General features: G+C 41.8%; 2 protein-coding genes across 5 annotated transcripts in view; one reads left to right on the top strand and one right to left on the bottom strand.

Annotated features, from left to right (window-relative positions):
• The first annotated feature begins 1863 nt into the window (after positions 1-1863).
• On the top strand, positions 1864-5622 carry LOC127535088 (nicotinamide riboside kinase 2-like). Its single transcript, XM_051952059.1, has 2 exons — positions 1864-1869; positions 4830-5622. Exons 1-2 carry the CDS (start codon positions 1864-1866, stop codon positions 5385-5387), a joined length of 564 nt encoding a protein of 187 aa, XP_051808019.1. The 3' UTR covers positions 5388-5622.
• Positions 5623-6191: 569 nt separating this feature from the next.
• fgd4a (FYVE, RhoGEF and PH domain containing 4a) overlaps positions 6192-19015 on the bottom strand; it is a 57426-nt gene continuing 44602 nt past the window's right edge. For 3 of the 4 annotated variants that reach the window (XM_022203111.2, XM_051951919.1, XM_022203112.2), the window contains exons 4-18: positions 18781-18970; positions 16030-16429; positions 13056-13145; positions 12795-12940; positions 12490-12646; positions 12170-12308; positions 12019-12077; positions 11791-11937; positions 11270-11442; positions 10646-10676; positions 10469-10549; positions 10261-10386; positions 8855-8992; positions 8563-8703; positions 6192-8469 (exon numbers count right to left, since the gene is read on the bottom strand). In XM_022203111.2, the coding sequence (XP_022058803.1) occupies positions 8206-8469; positions 8563-8703; positions 8855-8992; positions 10261-10386; positions 10469-10549; positions 10646-10676; positions 11270-11442; positions 11791-11937; positions 12019-12077; positions 12170-12308; positions 12490-12646; positions 12795-12940; positions 13056-13145; positions 16030-16429; positions 18781-18970 (2282 nt within the window). In that variant the 3' untranslated portion in view covers positions 6192-8205. Of the gene's footprint in view, positions 8470-8562; positions 8704-8854; positions 8993-10260; positions 10387-10468; positions 10550-10645; positions 10677-11269; positions 11443-11790; positions 11938-12018; positions 12078-12169; positions 12309-12489; positions 12647-12794; positions 12941-13055; positions 13146-16029; positions 16430-18201; positions 18326-18780; positions 18971-19015 lie in introns of those variants that run through there. The other variant, XM_051951920.1, reaches the window with a different exon arrangement.

Genomic DNA, 19015 nt, shown 5'->3' on the forward strand with positions numbered 1-19015 from the left:
AGAGCAGCACATCCAGACTCAGTCTCATTTATGTAGAGATTAAACTTCAGTGTCATTCATTGATGTTAAAGTGCAGTTTTTCACATGTTTGTTGCTCATGCTCCGACCAAACCAGTCCAGGTGGAAGATGATGTGAAGAGAAGCTCCAGAGGATGAATATCACACATTTACGTTGGAAATAAATGTCCTTTAATGAGACATTGTCATGTAAAAGTTGAATTTCCCTTTAATGATGTTCAAATCTTTGAGTGTTTTGTTGATGTTGGTTTCTAAATGTTTTCTGACACTCGGCCCCAAACATTAAAACCTTCTACGGCTCACAAGCTGCAACAATTCACACATTATCAACTATCTTTGTGACTACACTAAGATAAAAAGTGAAAAACTGCCTGATTCCTGCATCATGAATGTAAATCTTTTTGGTTTTTATGACAGTAAACTGAATATATTTGGGTTTGACATTTTATAAACCAAAACAAGAAATGAATTAGTGGAGAAAACAATCAACAGATTAATGGACAAAGAAAATGTGTTTTCCAACATGTATGGCTGAATTCCTCCAACATTACAAGATACATACAATTTAAATTCAATTTTATTTATAGAACACCAATTACAGGTCAAATTGTCTTAAGACGCTTTATTTTTATATTTTTTGTCATATTTAAAATATGACAAATTAAGAAATTTAAACCTCTTGACTAATCCAATTTATTTGTTTTTTTAGAGACGAATCGACAATTAAAATAACTTTCTCCACTAAAACTAATAACATGAGGTCAAATAGAAGGAACAGTTTTAAATCCTTCAGTCCCACGACGACAAGAATAAAGTTTGTGAACAAAAACTAAATCTGCTGCTGGATTCCATTAAAGTCCTGATAAATGATCATAAAGTGTGATACTAAAGGTTTGTGGAGCGAAAAATCTCAAAGATATCAAGTTGAACATCTGGATGGAGGCTGATAAAAGTTGACCTTCCTTCATTTCTCTGGAGCGACTCCATGGATTTTTGGGATGCTGGTTAAAGACCTGCTCTTCTAGTCGTCTTACTTCTAGTCGCTGTAAAAAGTCACTCCATCCTCGCCGACTTCAACACCTCTTCATGACAACTTCTGCCACCGACCTGGTGGAAACTCAAGAAACTCGAGAAAACCCGTCGAGACTTGGATTTTCGAAAAACTCGTCGGGCGGGGGAAGGTGTGGTGGGCGGTGAGGGAGTAGAGGGGGGCAGTGGGGGGTAGAGGGGGGAGGCCGCCACCCACCTCCCCTCCCATTCTCCGCCATGACTCCACCCTGACTCCACCTTGGCTCCACCCATGTGGTCACTTGGAAACTAAGATGTCAAAGGGACGACGAAATTAAATTTTTTTTATCTGATCTGTAGCTCAGTGAGTTAAGGATATACCTATGGAGCTGCAGGTCACTGGTTCAAGACTAGACCCTTCTTAAATTTTTTGAAAATCTTGACAAAGACAAAGAAAGAAGAATGCCAGTGGTGGGACTTGATCCTGCTACCTTCCACTTGCTAGTCTCTCTTCTTATCCCCCTGAGCTACGAGCTCAGATACCAATTCTTCTTTTTTTTGCGCATTTATCATTAATTTTCTGTCGTTTTCGAGTTGTTTTTTTTAACTCAAGTCTCGACTCAACCGTTTTTCTCAGGAGGTTGGACTTCAGCCTTTGTGCTGGAGGGTTGAACCCTCAGTTCCAGGACTTTCTAAAGCCTCCACACCTCCCGAGTCCTCAGGACCTGAGCTTTCACACAGTCTGAGGGCTGAAATTTTCTAAGTCCCACAGTAGATCTCTGTTAGACTTAACTTTGAGACAATCTGAGGACTGAAATTTAAGAAGTTCCTGAGTAGATGGCTGTTAGTATGACCCTTTTGACAGTCTGAGGACTGAAGTTTTAAAAGTCTCTCAGTACTTCTGTGTTAGTTTGAACTTTGTGGTGAACAGAAGTCTTAAAACTTGTGACCATGAGTCTTGATTTCACATTTAGACCATACATCTGAGTTCCTCTCAGACCTTCACCTGTGGGTTCTTTAGAAATCCTCAACAAACTTTGATTCTCTTCACTGAACAGTAAAGTTTGTGGAGATCAGAAGGTAACATTAGTTTGATCGATGCCTTCAACTACTAGTAGACTTTATCTGGAGAGCAGTTTTCTGAAATGAGTTCTTAGTAAATCTGTCCACAATCAAACCAAGAACACAGAAAGAGGAAATGTTTGAAGAAAACAACTTGATGTTTTCATTTCAGACTAGAAAATTTCCTTTTCTTTACTAATGTTTAATTTTTAGATTAAATCTTTAAGGTTTTTCTTTTTAAACATTTTACCCCCTTTTAATGGTTATTTTCCTTTTTAAATGCTTCATTGTATTTTCTCTTTAATTCCTATTTAAATTTTTATTGTCTTTAAGATTTAATTTTTTAATTAAAGGTTTTGTCTTTTTTAAAGGTTTAATAATCTACTTAAATGGTTTGTGTTTTTTAAGTGTTTAATCTTTTTAAATTGTATTTTTTAAATGTTTAATTATCTAAAATATTTCATCTTTAATGTTTAATATTTGTCTAAAATTTTGGTTTGATTTCAGTTATGTTTTGTATCTTCTGTTTAATTATCTAACATATATTTTGTCTGTTTGATATAATTTAATTGTATTTAATGTTTAATTTTCTTTTTTTAAAGTTTAATTCTAGTCAATGTTTTTTCCCTTAATTTAATTGCTTTTTTAATGTACTTTATTTCTATAATCCTTTTCCTGTCAAGATTTTAACCCCAACCTTAAAAATGAAACAAACCCTTAAATCATCATAAAAAATACTTCTGTTGTCACAATCATGAGTTAGTCACTTATTCAGTTTATCAATTCAACTTTATTTGTTTAGAACCTTTCACACAGATGACAAAACTGAAGCAAAGAGAAAAAACTGCTAAAACTATTCTTAAAACTCCAAAGCGTAATATAAAAAAGATTTAACATGTTAATAAAATGTGTTTTGTTCAGGGGATGGAGGGAGTTTATTGAAGTCTTCTTGGGCTCACACAGTAAATGATTTAAAATAGAAACTTGATATTCAGTCTAAGGAAACTGCAGAGCGACAGAAGAACCAACAATATCTCTTGTTTTCTCCTTTAATGAGTCGACTCTTCTGGTGCTTTCAGACCAAAGAACTACAGACTCTTCACAACCTGCTCAAACTCTTGGTACAGGACCTCACCACACGGGTCAACAAGGTTTCCTTCTCATTTCTACTCTGAAGCTCACCTTCTCCTGCTCAAACTGCTGACAAATGTTTGTGCTGCTCTAAAGTCTGGTCTCCAGAACTTCCTAAAAACTCTCAAAGTCTCTTCTGCTGCAGGTTGCTTTGTAGAACTGTTCCAGAAAACCTCACTAAACCACATGGAGGGGCCTCAAGATAGGCGTCCAAATGAAACCGTACAAAAACCAAAGTAGGACAACCCAACCGCTAAAGTCTCCTGCAGCCTACCAGAGAACCTCTTTAAACAGAGAATCAGGACAGGAACTCTTACCTTCTGGACAACCAACGTTGGTTCACAAACAACCAAAAACCTCTAAAGACTCACTACAGCCAAGATAAAGACACAACTCAGCTGCACCAAATCCGCTAATCACTGCACACATTAGCACCATGTGCTAACTGTGGCTAAAGAAGCACATTTACCAAAACAACTATCCAGTACAAAGCCCTAAAACACACCAAGAAACACATTAAAGAGGATTTTACTGCTGGAAGCTGCAAGCCAACGCTTAAAAAACAAACTAAAGCAACGGAGGAAAACCAGGTTCAGTGAAGAGAAGCAGAGGAAATGTTTGACTGCAGACATAAAGCAGGAAGACACTGAGCTGCTCAGGTGTTCCTGATTACACCAAGCAGCCACCTGGACAGCCAATAGGAACACAGCTTACTGGAAGTCCAGAGGGCTGGCTTAGTGAAGGAAATTTAGTTTAAAGTTGAAGCAGAAAGTTAACAGAGAAAGTAGAAAACCGCCTTCTGATCCCTGAAATCTCTGAGTTTTCACACAAAGAACACCTGAACATGTCAAACTGGTTCCATAGTAGAACCTTCACTGTAAAAACGTCATAGTATGGTGTGTTGCTCAAAAAACATTACGGCCGGCTGTTTAGGAGCGACACAAAAACAGAACAAACGCTGGTTTCCAGGGGGTTGAAAGAGTAAGTTTACAACAACACAACATGTGAGCAGAAAAATCACAAAATCTGTCTTTAGTTCAGCTGAAAATATTAGTTTTTACCTTTTATATTGACCAAACTTTTCAGGAAGTAGATGAAGAATAACTAAAGCTCTCATGTAGAAGTCCAGCTTCTTTTGGATCCGTGTGGAGAGTTTAATCTTAGAGTTTGTAAAGCTGTTGAGTTTTTAGGGTCACATGGATTGTTTTGACATTTAATAACCGAGTCCTGAAATAAAATGACAGTTGTGGATTTCTGTCATTTAGTCTGGACTAAACAAATAACAGCAGCATGAATCTCAAACGTCTTTATGAGGAGTCTGGATTGAGGTTTCTCACTTGATAATGATCAAAACATGAAATTTAGGTTGGTTTAAAGGAATATTTCACCTTAAATCTTTGAATGTTGACCTAAAAGGTTGGTTTCAGGAAGTATTCCACCTACAAGGTCCTCACACATCCACCTTAAAGGAACATTCCACCTTAAATCCCTGGACATGCGCCTAAAATGTTGGTTTAACTGAGTATTCCATCCAAAATCCTCAAAGAGACCTGAGGGGCTGGTTAAAAGGAATATTCTACCTAAAACCTCCACTAGGGCAGTATGTGTAGCAGCGACAGCAGAAAGAGGTCCTCTCTGGGTGGAAGAACGGCGTCCGAGTGGCAGCTCCCTTTCTGCTCTTACCTTACTCACTAAACCCCAACTGCTGCATGATCCATCAGGATGACTTCTTCAAGCCCCAGGATCAGATAGAAGTTGGTGAAGATGGCTTTAAGCAGTACGATGTCATCACTGCTCTGGACATGGACGCCATGATGAGGAGGATCTACGCGTGGCTGGAGAACCCGGTGAAGTTTGAGAAGTCTCATGGCGTTAATAACACCCTGGACACAGAGATGGTCCTGAAGTCTGACCACAAGGAGGAGGAGGAGGAGACTCACATTCTCACTGTGGAGGGCTTCCTGCTTCACACCTACAGGCCTTTGATGGACGTGCTAAACCAGCGTTACTTTATTTCTATCCCATATGAAGAGTGCAAAAAGAGGAGGAGCTCTAGGAAGTCCACGGTACCAGACCCCCCCGGCCTGTTCTATGTCCACGTCTGGACCATGGACCTGCAACACAAGAACATCTGCTCACTGTGGAAGATTACTGAGAGCAGCTTTTAGTGATGCAGAACACTATGATGTTTGCTGAGCTGTGCACTATTAAATGACATTGCATTGTTAATTATGTCTATAAGTTGGTTCAGGATGTTCTTTTTTTTTTAGTTCTGCACTTTATTTTAAGATTTACAGTTATTAATAAAAAAGTTCCCAAAATGTCTTTGAACCGTACTGAATTTATTTGGTTTTGATAGTCAGTTATTGGTTACATGCAGATGCTAATAAAACTAGCAGGTTACATCAACATGTAGCTATGGCACTAATTCAGGTTTGACATTATGATGTTCCAGACCTTTGCTTTAATACATTTTCTCAGACTGGACCACTTTGAATTTTAGTTGAAGACTCCTGCTCTACTGGATTGCAATAGTTTTTTTTCCAACTTGTCAACAAGTTTATATCGGTCTCTAGGGATGTTTTTGAATTTTTGTTCTGAAAATCTGACCTCTCTGTCAGTTTTTTGTCATTCAAAAATTAGTGCTTGATTCAGTCAACCGATAATGTTGTGGGCCGGTCTGAGCCAAAAATGCCAGAGCTGATTTTTTTTGCCCCAGTCCACCCCTGCTGATACCTGATGATTTTTGCGTCAGATTGTTTTTACCGATTCTTTTGGCTGCAGCTGCAGACTTTGTACACAACTGGGATGACTCACTGTGAGAATCTTCTTATCAGCAGACGCAAAACAAGGAACCAAAACAAGACCTAGTTTGTGAAAGTAGCATTACAAAAACTGACAGCAGTAAACACAAGTGTCAGACACACATTAGACGGAGTTATTCCACTACCAAACAGGCTAGAGCCACAGAAGTCATTTAATCTCATTTTATTTTCCTTGAAGGTACACTTTTTAGACCGTAAAGTGCGTAGATTTTCAAATCTTTGGGGAGGGGATGAGGGGGCACATACAAATCTGGATATACATTCAGATCTAACAGACGGAAGGTTTGTGCTCTCATTTTTTTATTTGAATACTGAGGAAGGGAGGAAGGAGTTCAGTGGGGTGAGGCTGGGGTGAGCACCAGCATCGAGCACGAGGGGAAACTCTGCGAACAGGACCATGGCGTGAACACTGTGGAAAGCATAGGCACATTCCCCCCCCCCTGCAGTCTGTCCAGTTCTGCCACTGGTCGCTGTGACACGTTTCACGGGTTAGTGGGAAAAAAAACAAACATCTGCTCAGAAAAAATAGTATCTACCTAACGCACTTCTTAGTCGACAGTGAGGGAAGGAATTTGTGCTACGTTTAACAGATCATGCTTGTCATACTCTATAAATTACTTTAAATAATAAAAATTAATTACAGCATTAAAAACACATTTACATTTGTCGCACCAGCTCGCTAGTTGTGATTGTGCTGCGTTTACAACTGAACAGAACAAAGATAATGGTGATCGTTGCTCATCTCTCTCACCGTGAACCGAGGACCGACTGCATTTACAATTCAGTAAGTGGTTACAAGCATTAGAATAATGTGTGGTTACAAGTATCAGAATGTGTGATTGCAACGTGCAGTTTTAAATCCAGGCGGTTTCCTCCTGACTCGATCCCTGCTTGTGTTGCATTGACTCTCAGATGTACGTCGTTTTGGATAAAAGCATCTGATAAATGAAATTGTAGAACCACTGGGCGAAGTATAACAACACATATTTAATAGTCTGTGAGCTTGTTTGTAACCCAATAATGTCGTATTAATATTATCTGGTTTATCTTCTGCGTTAGACAAATGGAACTTGAAAGTTTGGGGAATTCACAGACGAGGAAGTTGATGCGTTCACAACTTCATCGTCTAATCTATGGCAGTAAATCCTCACAAAGTCCACGCTTTATACCTTCATTATTATTAAAATAGCCTTGTGGATAAAGTGATAATGGATTTGTGCATCATTGGTGCTTTAATGCGGCATTCGATAAATCAGAGGAGCTAAAAACAGACGTTCACATTTGGGTTTGTTAGATAATAATAGTAATGAGTTTCTTGATTGAATTTGTGGAAAATGGACTGAAAACAGAAAGATTTCATCTAAAATCAGCCCCCAATTTAACCAAACGGCTCTTATTTTAGACTCTTGTCTTTTGAAGTGAGTCGTAAATAAGTTCCTTCTAGCTTAACAGACTCTATATTCACAGATTTGTTCCGTGTGCATCCAGATTCTGATCAATCTGTTGATTAATTGTTCACTGGGGATAAGAGGAGAGAGATACGACCATCATTATCCAAACACACGATCAATGTTACGATTTGGGAACCGTCTTCTCAAGCAAAGAAAAGAAGAAATACTGTAAATAGTTTATATCATACTTAGATGTTTTTCTATTTTATAGAAACAAAGTTTAGGACTATTTTCTGTACATACAAACACAACTGTTCCTTTGTGGAAATAAAAAGAAAGAAATCATACTGTACAGGTACACGGAGTTACAGCACCAGCAGACTTAGTTTGATTCACATCCAGAGTGCTTGGTTAGTCTGTGCTGGTCCACCGGCTCAGGTCCATGGAGGCTGGCTTTGACAGTGATCCATCCTGAGAGCCCCTCTGCTCTAGTGTTGATTGTACCAGAAATGTCCGTTAGTAATCCAGCACAGCTCTAGCAGGGAATCTCCAGAAGAAAATCCAGGCATCAGGGGAGATAGGAGGAAAGGCAGCTTCTCCAGCACTAACAGTTTGTCTTTAAGATTCAAGGACAGAATGGAGAGCGTGTGTGTTTGTGTTTTGTGCATGCAGCACACATCTGCACATCCCGTCTCTCTGGACCAATCCAACAGCAGTTTGCATGTAGAAAAACCCCACAAATGTCCGACAGCAGTTAGTAGAAAACATCCTTATGAGCTGTCAGTACTGGCTTCCTGTGAGTTGTTGTTGTCCAGTGAGCCGCTGCCGTTGCTGTGAGGCCGTTCTGGCAAATCTCCCGTCACCGCCAATCGGATCACTTTCAGCCAGCGCTGCTTCAGGTCCTCGGTTTCAGCGGCAAAGCTGTGGACGGACTTGGACTGGGAGAGGCGGAAGCTGGCCGGATGGTCGGTGGGCCCGGCGCTGTCATCCACAGAATACCCCAGCAGGGGGATGGAGCACTGGGCCTTCACATCCTGAGAGGAAAAAACACAAAGAGGAGGATGTTAGCCCTGTGAAAGCCTCAGAAATCAACGTGTTCGCTCGCATTTCTGCTCCCGTTGCTTCACCTGCGGAGCTCCGTAGAGGTAGAGCACCAGACTCTCCTTCTCAGGGATCACACACCAGACCTTCTGCCAGAGTTTGTTCTTCTCCGAGTACTGCAGGAAGCCACACATGATGCTGCTGTCTGCGAACTGACCCGCCTCGATCTGCACGGCCAAGAGAATCCCACAGATCAGGACAAGAATACAGAACGACTAAAGACGGTGAGTAGAGTTCATTTTCTCTTCACGTCTAATTCTGTTTCAGCTCTTAGTCATTACTCTGGGTTACAGATAGATGAATGTATTCAGACATCACCTCCAGAATGCCCTTCTTCTTGCCCTCGGCGATGCCCTCTCCCTTCAGGATGGAGTAACAGTCTCTGCACACTTTGTTCACCTTGTTGCCGTCATATTCCAGCTTTACTTTATTGTCTGAGCATTTCCAGCACACCACCTAGAAGAAAAACGAGATCCGTCAGTCTTCCTGGTAAAATCACAACCCCAAGTGTGTGCAAGGCTGCAAGACTGAGTTATTTAGAGTTTTTATTGTAAAATACTTTGTGGTTAATTCTTACAAGAGGTGACAGAAGTTCAGATCTTTTAATTGAGCAAAACTAGCAAAGGTGCACTGTAAAATTACTAACCCAGAGTTGAAAATAAGCAAAAATACTGAAATCTGTGCAGGTAAATGTGTGGAAAGCACTAAAACTAAAAGTAGCAGTGTTATATATTATGTTATTAGACTGATATTGCTGGATTTTACTGAATAAGCAGGAGTTTACTGTTTAGCTGTTTAGCTATGTTTTAGCTATTTTGTATTGAAAGGCAACCAAATATTTTAATAATAAGCTAAAATTATTTTCTCAAACTAACTGATTGATTTCATTTGTAAAAAGCTACACAGATACCCAGACCATCGCATGCTTGCTTTGCTAAGAGTCCAACTGTCAGAATGATAGAGATTGAATTAAGAAGATTAAATTTAAGCTGAAGAAAAATAATGAAAGAAAAAAACAGAGCAAAAGCTTCAAGTTTAAAGCAGGATAAATGTTGTATCACCTCATAAATATACTGACTCGTGGTCTAAATTCAGCTTTCATGCTACTAACTCTGTAAAACCCACTGCTGCAAAAATACATCAGTTTTTTTTTTAAATTATTATTGATATATATATATATATATATACATTACATATATTATTATCTATATTCTATAATAATATATATTACATATATACATAATATATATTATTTTTAGTTTTATTTCATTATGCTCATTTTTATATAATAAAAATGTTATTTTATTTATAAAATAAAACTAAAAATTACATACACATACATATATATAATTTTTAGTTTTATTTTTGTGATTTTTTTTCTATATTCAGGTTTTTATAGATGTAATTTTTTCAGTTTCATTTTTTGCTCATTTTCTTTTCTTTTTTTGGGGTTTTACGGGGTTAAAAAGTTTTATTCTTTTTATTTAATCAGAAAAAATAGTATTTTATAAACAATTCATATGTTTTGTAGGAAAAATCCAAGTTTCATAAAGTAGCTGTTATATGAATGCAGTCGAGCAAAAACCAGAATATTTCCCCCTTTAATGTAGTGGAATGGTAGAAAGCGGCATGAACACAGCACATTAAGTAGAAGAACCTCAAAACTGCCATCATTATTAGATCTCATTGGAGAAGCTGCAGAGTGAAGTGTGAGGATTACGTACGTATCCACAGGCTCTGCAGTGGTGTCTCCGCCGTGTCAGAGCGTTGAAAGGCTCCTTACACTTCATACACATCGTCACTTCGTTGTCACGGATCCAGCGAGGAGCGCGTTTCCCCAGCTCGGCTTTCTGCATGAAAATAAAGAACACTCAGTCTGACGGCGCTGCGGCGTCGAGATTTTCACCTCGTACAGTCTGACAGAACGCTCACCGACACTTCCTCTACGTCTTTCTGAGCGTTCTTGAACGACTCATTCTTTAGCTGGAAGATCTCAATGGTCTCCCGGAAAGCCTGGGAAAGAATAAAAACCGCGTCAAATGAGGACGTCCTTCTAAATTAGCTTCAAAAACAGAGAATGAAATGTGAAAATGATTGTACTTTATGTACCTTAATCCAGTCTGCCTTGTCTTGCTCTGAGCTGAGGAGGAGGAAAAAACAGAAAAAAGGTTTGAAAACAGTAAAAATGTAGAACCATCCGTTGAAATTCCTCTCATAACACCAAAACAAACCAACATAGCAGTTAGCGGCGGTCGAAGGATTTTTCTAAGGAGTGGTGCTCATTTAAGTGGTGTTCCAAATATGCGACACACAGTATGGGAAGCCAGCTCTGTGTAATTATATACATTAATATGGGAGGAGACTAGATATTTTTGTTCTTCCACAAGGTTTGTGATAAAACATCTACGGCAGGGGTGTCCAACATGAGGCCCGTGGGCCAAAAGCGGTCCTCCAGAGGGTCCAATCCGGCCCTCAAAGAGTAAAAATTACAGAGAAGACATTAACTGCAGATTGTAAATTAGTAAAACTATAAATTTAAAATCATTTCTAGAACATGACAAGTTGTTTTGATCATAAAGTAAAATACTAGATTGTTCGTTGTTCTTTTCTGTCTCATTTCTGTAATATTTTGTCTTGGTTTTTTTTGTCTGAACTAAAGTGAGTTTGACTCCCCTGATCTACGTTTACCAACGTCTATGTGAACTTTATGTGATATTTCTGTTCATGTCGTACCTGGCCTGGAGCTCCAGTGTCCTCTCCTTCCCTGACACCTGGAAGGTGTGAGGATAGTCCTCATTGGTGGTCTCCAGGACCTTCATGCCGTCGATGCCGATCCTCGTCCTCACCGTGTACTTGGTCCCTCCCAGGCTGAATTTGGGGACGCAGTACAGCAGCATGTTGTTGAACTGGCAAGAAGAAAAAAAGCAGCTGAGACAGATGGATCAGCACTACAGGACTTTCTCTAATTGTTTGCTTGGAAAAGGTGCAGCCTTAAACTCAGCAGGTAACCTGAATGACACGGCCGGGACACATTCTGCATGCAGCTAATAAGAAACAACCAGAACATAATCACATCATCCGGCAGTCTCTGTAAATGGAGGGATTTGTTTATGGGCCCCTGATGTGTCCTTCAGAGGTGCTTCCTGCCATGAAATGATTCACTTGTTTCAATTGACTGGTGGTGGTAGAGTCTGGGCTCAGCATATTTCCCTGCAGTGTCCTTCATTAGGCGTGAAGATGCTGGTTCCTCTCACCAGGAAGAGGTATCGCTCCATCGCTGAGGTGTTTCTGGCTGCCAGCTTCAGGATGTGGCCCTCTTTGATGAACTCGTTGGAGGGGTGAACGATGTCCTCCTCCTCACCCAGCATCTCGTAGATCTCCATCAGCTTCTTTAGATTCTCCTAAACAATCAAGTTGTTTTAGTAAAATGATAAAGTGTCGGAGAGATTCTCATGAGGAGACTGAGGAGCGTCTTTACTTACAGACTTTCTTATGGCGCTGTTGGAGTGGGTAGCTGCTGTGGCGATAATTTCCAACGATTCTGAGAAGAAAAATGGGTTCAACTTTTAAATAGAGCCAAATTCTAAATTATTCTTGAAAATGGCGCCACATGGTGAGTTTATCTCGACTCACTTTCTGCATCTCGTCGGTCAGAGTCCTCCTGGGGAAGCTTCTTCAGATAGTCTTTGAGCAGCATCTCATACCGAGGAACTCTCTGGACCGGTTCCAACATGTGATGCTGAAGCGTCAGACAGCCGCAGACCTCCTGGCTCTGTCCAGATTGAACCACAAAGCTTATATCATCATAAAAACACTTCATGTGGAGCTAATTTCTGCATTAAAAGTCACAGAAAATGCCTAAATTCACCCTTAGTCATATCAAATTCTGACAAAGTCACTGCGTTTCAAAGAAGAGCATTTTTCCAGACAGGATCCTGGTCGACAGTATTCACCTGGATCTCCTGAATTATGGCCTTGAACTGAGGCGAGCGATCGATCCACTGTTTCAGCAGCTCCATGGCCTTGTCGAAATTCTTCACGTACTCTCCGTACATTTTGAGGAAGGGTGTGAGTTTCTGCAGGATGTCTCCGATGCGAGGTGTGGACGCCCTGCAGGGAAGGAGGCAACATGAATCCCTTAGTGATAGACAGCAGAACTTTCTTTGTTCAATTTTTGTCCAACTTGAACTCCAAAAAGACTCAAAATTGCTCATCTTGACCACATTTATCTGCTCCAGTAGCAGCTGCTGACACTCACCATTCTCCCATACGTTTCTCCAGGTCTGGCAGCAGAAACTGGCTGTGGAAGGCGTGGATAGAGGAGATGTTGGAGAAGATGTTCTTCACTACGTCCACAGGGAACGTTCCTTTGTTCGCCTCCTCCATTAGCTTAGCGCAGAACACCTGACGAGGCACACGCGGTTACAGTGAATTGAGGTTTTATTTACGCTGCAACTGGAAAGCCCTCGATTGCGTGACATGGTGGGAAAAAAAGCAGAACTTTGAACGAGTTCCTCACCTGATCCAGCAGGTTGAGTCGCGCTACGTAGGCCTTCTCTGTGTGCAAGAGCTCACTGGCGATCTTAAACAGCTTCTGCTCATTTGTTTCCTGAAAAAAGACAGCATAGTATTAGAATTATTTAAATATGCTCAAATGGGGGACGTCTTCAGCTGTTGGGTTTCTCTTTGTAAGACTCCAAGGTCTTGATCTTCGGATGTAAAGTGCCTTGAGATGACGTTCTACCATTGAACTGGAGCGAATCTGAATCTGGCTTTTTGTGGCTTCAGCTCCACGGTCACTTTTGGAGCCGTGTTCTAAAATGCAGTTTGTTCCACAGAAGTGCATGTATCAGTGGCGTGCACGGCGTTATCACTGGGCCGTGGTGCAGCAGGAGGGGCTCTCAGAACAGGAAATGAAAATACAGGAGGAGGGAAATGACACCAAATCACACAAAGACAATCTGCACAACTAAACCTCAGGTGAGACGCCAACAACTAGTAAAGCCACGAAATCATCACCAGAGCACACCGGGATGATTACATGTGACGTTTTTGTTGCACACTGGGACATTTTATCAGCTCAATGACGGCTGAAGTGGAATTTTTCACGCTATGCATAACCACAGTAGAGCATTATCTTCCTCTCAGACACTGGTCAGAGAGAGAAATCAGCCTCAAGCTTCCACATTTTCAACACATCCACAATGTTGCAAATTCTCTGGTGAGTTTCTGAGAAGTTATTTCTCTCAAGGTGACGCTCTTCTGTGTTCTTTGTTTTTCCAAGCATGCCGTGTTTGAGAATAACAAGAATGCAGTTCATTCTGGTTCTAGAGAACACTTTGGAATTCATTTGAACGCTGCAGTTTCACATGAACAGTAGTAGGAAGTAAATATTTTCACTTAAGCTCAGTCGTCTAGTGAAGCTTTTTAACTTCAAGCTTCTTTTTTAGTCAGACTGCATTCTGGGGAGAAACATTTACTTGTCAGATTAGGATGTTACATAAACAAATACACAATAAGGTTATGAAAAACTTACTGAAGATTAAAACAGTAGTAAATAAGCTTTCTGGCTTGTGATGCCTTAGTTTCATTTCAACAAATTTCTGAAGAATTTGTGCAGCAGAACTCTGCTATTTCTTCTTTCTTACTAAATCAATCGTCTCATTCATCCTCAGATATGTTTTGCAACCCACTGAAAGGGACCTTTAAGTTAGAAAACACACTGCTAAAAAGGGGGGGGGGAGGGGGGGGTTGGCACTTCTTCTCTAACTTGATGGCAACACCTTTGACCAATCGCACTTGAAGCACTTTTTGCACTTACTACAGGTTTTTCCTCATGTCTGAATTCTTGCTTGTGTTGTACGTCGCTTTGGACAAAAGCGTCTGATAAATGAAATTGTAGAATTGTAGAAGCTATTTAGTTGCACAAAAAGTAGTTAAATCAGCTCAGGTTCGACCAACTACTGCAATGAAATGCTGCATAAAGTGCACGTTTCAATGCAGGGGTGTTAATCATCCGATATGTACACAGAGGTCATCTGTCTGCACTACACATGCTTTCACTTTTCTTACTCTAAGGGGAAGGCCACCGATATTACACAACAACATAATGCAGGTTGGAACAGATCTGCTGGTGTGCAGTTACACAGAAGTCCTGTTTTTTTTTTTTCCAGGAAAATCACAGGTGGAAGTAATAACACCAGCGATGTCTCAGTTCCATTAAGCGTCCCGGTGAGACGCGACAGCAGCCGACCTCGAGTCGTTATTCACGCCTTTCCCGTGTCAGAATATCTGCTGTGAATAATGTGAATCCTGTCAGGCTTAGCTGCTGCTCAAAACACTCAAATGTGTCAGTAAACTGTCAGCTGTGGTTGAGATGGATTGTGGGTGATGTAGGCTCCAGGGTGACTGAATACAATAGAGACGCTATGTTTGATTCAGCTGCTTAAATCTTGATAGAATAAGTAATGAGACCAAGCTTATGAAAGTTAAACCACAGTACACAAACCATATTGTATAAATGGAATGACGGAAAAGTGTAGACGAGCTGTGAAAGCGTCTATCAGCTTGAATTAAATGAACCTCACGTATATATATTTATTACTGTCTACTGCCAATCAAAACTAGCACAGAACTCTTTTCTTTTGACTGCCGGAATGCAGTAAAGTAGTTTTTATTGCCATTTTTTATGGTTATTGTGGTTTTTTACTTAAGTGTCCTTGCTCCAGAAATGCAAAGGCACACATAAAGCAGTGAAGAAGTTGTTTTGTACCAGACAAGGAGAAGTCAAACTGTCTGCACAAACAAATAATCTGAGTAGAAATCCAATAACTGGAAGAAAGCCACTCAAAGTGAAATAATCAAACGCCTTCCTTGGCTAATAGAAGGACATGCAACGACTCAACGTCCAAAAAAATCCAGTTCATGACCAGAGTTTAGCTTTAAGCTCCCGTTCAGGTCAACAACTCCTCTATAAATACGAGTTGTTTTGACGCGGAGGCATGGACGCTAACCATGGAGCATTTAGCACCACTGAGGACTACAATCTTTGGCACCGCTTGTGGCTTTTTCCTCTCCCATGCCGCGTCGTTCTCATCACTCAGAAGACAGAAGATTGATCTGAACCTGAGGTATTTATAATCTCTAGACAACAGCAGGCACCAGAGTTTCCCAAGGAGGGGGTGTGAGTTCACCGAGGCACGAACTCAGCTGCTCAAATGTTCGACATCTGTTCACAGAAAATAACCCCTCTGAGACGGCCACAAACGTAATGAAGGAAGCATACACACACATGCACACTTCTGCCCGTGTAACTCTATCCATGCAGTGTTGAGCGGCTCAGAGGTGAAGCAGTTCAGAGGATTTAATCGTACTGAAAGCTGAGAAACTAAACAAACGCCACTGCAGGGCTCAGTCAGGGTAGGAATGCACAACACCGGGGTGCAGAGGTAAACAAGCAAACATGACAATTCAAGCAGCCGTCTTGTTCTTACCTTCTGGTCTGCGCTCCCTTCTTCACTTTCTGCTTTAGTCCCACTGTCCTCATTCCCAGAGCAGCTTTCTGAACCAGTTCTGTCTGTGTGAGCTGTTGGTGAATGATGGCTCTGCTCTGCGCTCCCCATGTCTCCATTAACCAGCTCGCCGGTCTCTATCCTCACACCGTCGTGGTTCTTCTCCTCTTTCTCCTCCTTCTCCTTGCCCTGCTCCATCTGCACTAGCACCCCGTTGGCTGCTGGTTTGTGGGCATCCTGCTTGGCGGCCGGCAGCGAGGAGTGGTTCTCCTGAGTCCTGCCGCTCTCCGTCTGCTTCTGGTGCTGCCGGTGAGCCGGGCTGCAGTTGGACGACTTGCTGGTGTGTTTGAGCGGTGAGCCGTCTCTCTTGTTCTCTGTGTTGCTGGAGGAACAGAGGACAAAGGCAAAGGAGGAAGTGGGTCAGCTCGGTGAGAACACAGAAAAAGAGTCGACTAACAACGTCCCCGACCAACCGACAAGAAGAGGAGAAAATAAAGAATAAAGGCTGTTTAGTGGCTGCTCAAACTGGCGTCTTATCAGAGAGTGTGGGGGCATGAGGGTAAGCAGAGAGCTTCTGCAAATGAGTGTGAGAGTTAAAAATAAACCTGGGGAGATGCATAAACTTCCTGCTGTCTTATGAAGCTGCTGAGAGCTGCTGTAACACAGAGGAAGCGAGGGCAGAGCAGAGGAAGAATGGAGGTACAGTAATGAGAAGGACAGGAGTGGTGGTAGTAGGAGGAGGAGATGTACGACGTTTCCCCCAAGAGGCAGATGCTGTCCTACTTCCACACAGAGAACCTGCTGCAGAAACTGTGTCCTGAGATTGATTTCATTCTTCGTTTGGACATGAATGAAATGGAAAAACACTTAGCCCAAGACAAGCTGAAATACAGCGCAGGAATGGAAGCTAGATTAAGACAAAAACCAACACACGTGCATGTACAATGTCAGCATTCAGCTGCTCTACATCCTGCAGCAGCAGCCAGTGCAGCTGTTTCCCTGTGATGACCCACCGGACCTCCAGAGTTTCTACAAACAGCAACAGTAGCCACATGAGCTCGCTTTAGCTCAGCTCAAATTTGTTGCAAAATTGGCCACAAATACGATCTGAGGCACATAAAACTTCTATATCTGCACTCTGATGCAAAAACACTCAGACAAGTAGGTGATGTGTGGCCTCAGCGGCGTTCTCTGTTGCCCAGCTGAAACAGGAAGTGTTTCTAAATAGAGGAACAACAGCAGGCTGGTGAAAAAGTCCACAGATGAATCAGTTGTGGGCTGTCGGCCACCTGAGCTGAGTGAAACAATACATGTTCACCTCCAGAGGAAGACGGAATAAAACCACGATTAGCTGCTGTTTGACAGTCTTTAGAGAAACACACACACTCCACTCAGTAGGAGCACACATCAGTTCCTCTTTGCATATAAACAGCACAATAAGTGTTCCAGGACATGACAGCGTTTTAAAACAGGCTGAACCAGACAAGAATTAAGAGCAGCTCCACTCGCCATGTGGCTGTCTAGGTGCCTTTAAGGCAGCCAAGTGCCATGTGAACCAGATTAGTATATTAGTAGGCTAATTCTGTTCTCTGGAGCTGTGGGCCTTTCTCTTCTGTGGGTTCTAGGGCCACTAGAGGGATAATCCCCCGTAGCCCGGCAGAGAGTGAATGAAAAAGATGCACCGGATTGCTCCGATTAACCTCATTTCACACGAGAAAATGTGATGAAAGGTGTGGAGAGAGCCGGGAATCCTGGTTGGATTTTGTCTGGGTTTTTTTTTTAACAAATACAAGCCAAAGACGAGCTGAAAACTGCAGACTGAAAAGGCGAAGTGAGGTTTTTAGTGGGCTGCCACTGCTGCCGACTGGATGTTTTTCGGGTGTATGAGCGGTTGGGACAAGGGCACCATTGTTGCACCACTTTTACTGGGCCTCTTTCACAGAGACAAGACAGCAGGCACATTCAAAACTTATATGAGACGTAATAAAACACAATGCAGAAGAAATACTGATACACAAAACTGATAAGAAACTCCTTCTCAGTTACATTAGACGACTCAGCTGTTGTTCTTCCTGCACAAAAGCCAACAGAATACTTAAATCACCAAAAACTGAATCAGAGTAGATGCATGTAGGCAGAGAGGACAGTTCCTACCTCGTTCTCCTGGGCTTCATCTCGCAACACTGAATGCCGTCCCACAACTGAATGAGGACCTGTGTTTGCCCTCGCCTGTACAAATCTCCTTTCATCCCCCTCGCTAACGCTTGGCTTGTCAGCCACCGACTAATCTCCACTCGCTCTGTCCACAGCTCTCGTCTGAGGTACAATCAATGAGTCAGGGCTGAAGAGTTTATTCGAGAGACTTCTGCTTTTCATCCTTGAAATAGCCGGCGTACGAAACATTAGGAAAGACACAGTTTTCCGTCACCACGATTACAACAATGAGGCTGTTCTTTATTACAAAAGCAATGAGGTGACGTGGATGGAGTAATTCAACCAGAACCAATCTGTCCTGGTACTAAACACTGCAATGCAGGCCACAGACTGGGTGATAATGTTTTGTGAAATTACTTTAAGCGAGGTGAATACTGAAGAGCACTTACAGAGCAGATTTGTGTGCATTTAATGAGTCGTTCCCTGCACTAAATTCTTCATTTACAGCATGTACACTCTGTCTGAGGACATCAGGAAAAAGACAAACAGGCATAATCAGAAAGATGTAACAGCTCCTACCTGTTTTCCTCAAAGCGGCTGATCAGGTCTGAGACTTTGGAGTGCTTCTCCTTCGCCCTGTCCCGGTTCACAGCCCCAGTTTTCCCGCCTCCCTCCTCCATGGCGGCTCTCAGCGGTGGTTTCTGGAAGCGGCCCAGCGGGGATGAGAGCTCCGTCACTGGGCTCTGGAGGTGCAGCGGCTTTGGAGGCACTGGAGAGGCAGAAAAGTGACAAAAAACATGAGGAAATAAGTTGA

The sequence above is a fragment of the Acanthochromis polyacanthus genome, chromosome 8, assembly GCF_021347895.1.
Source record: "Acanthochromis polyacanthus isolate Apoly-LR-REF ecotype Palm Island chromosome 8, KAUST_Apoly_ChrSc, whole genome shotgun sequence".
NCBI lineage: Eukaryota > Metazoa > Chordata > Actinopteri > Pomacentridae > Acanthochromis > Acanthochromis polyacanthus.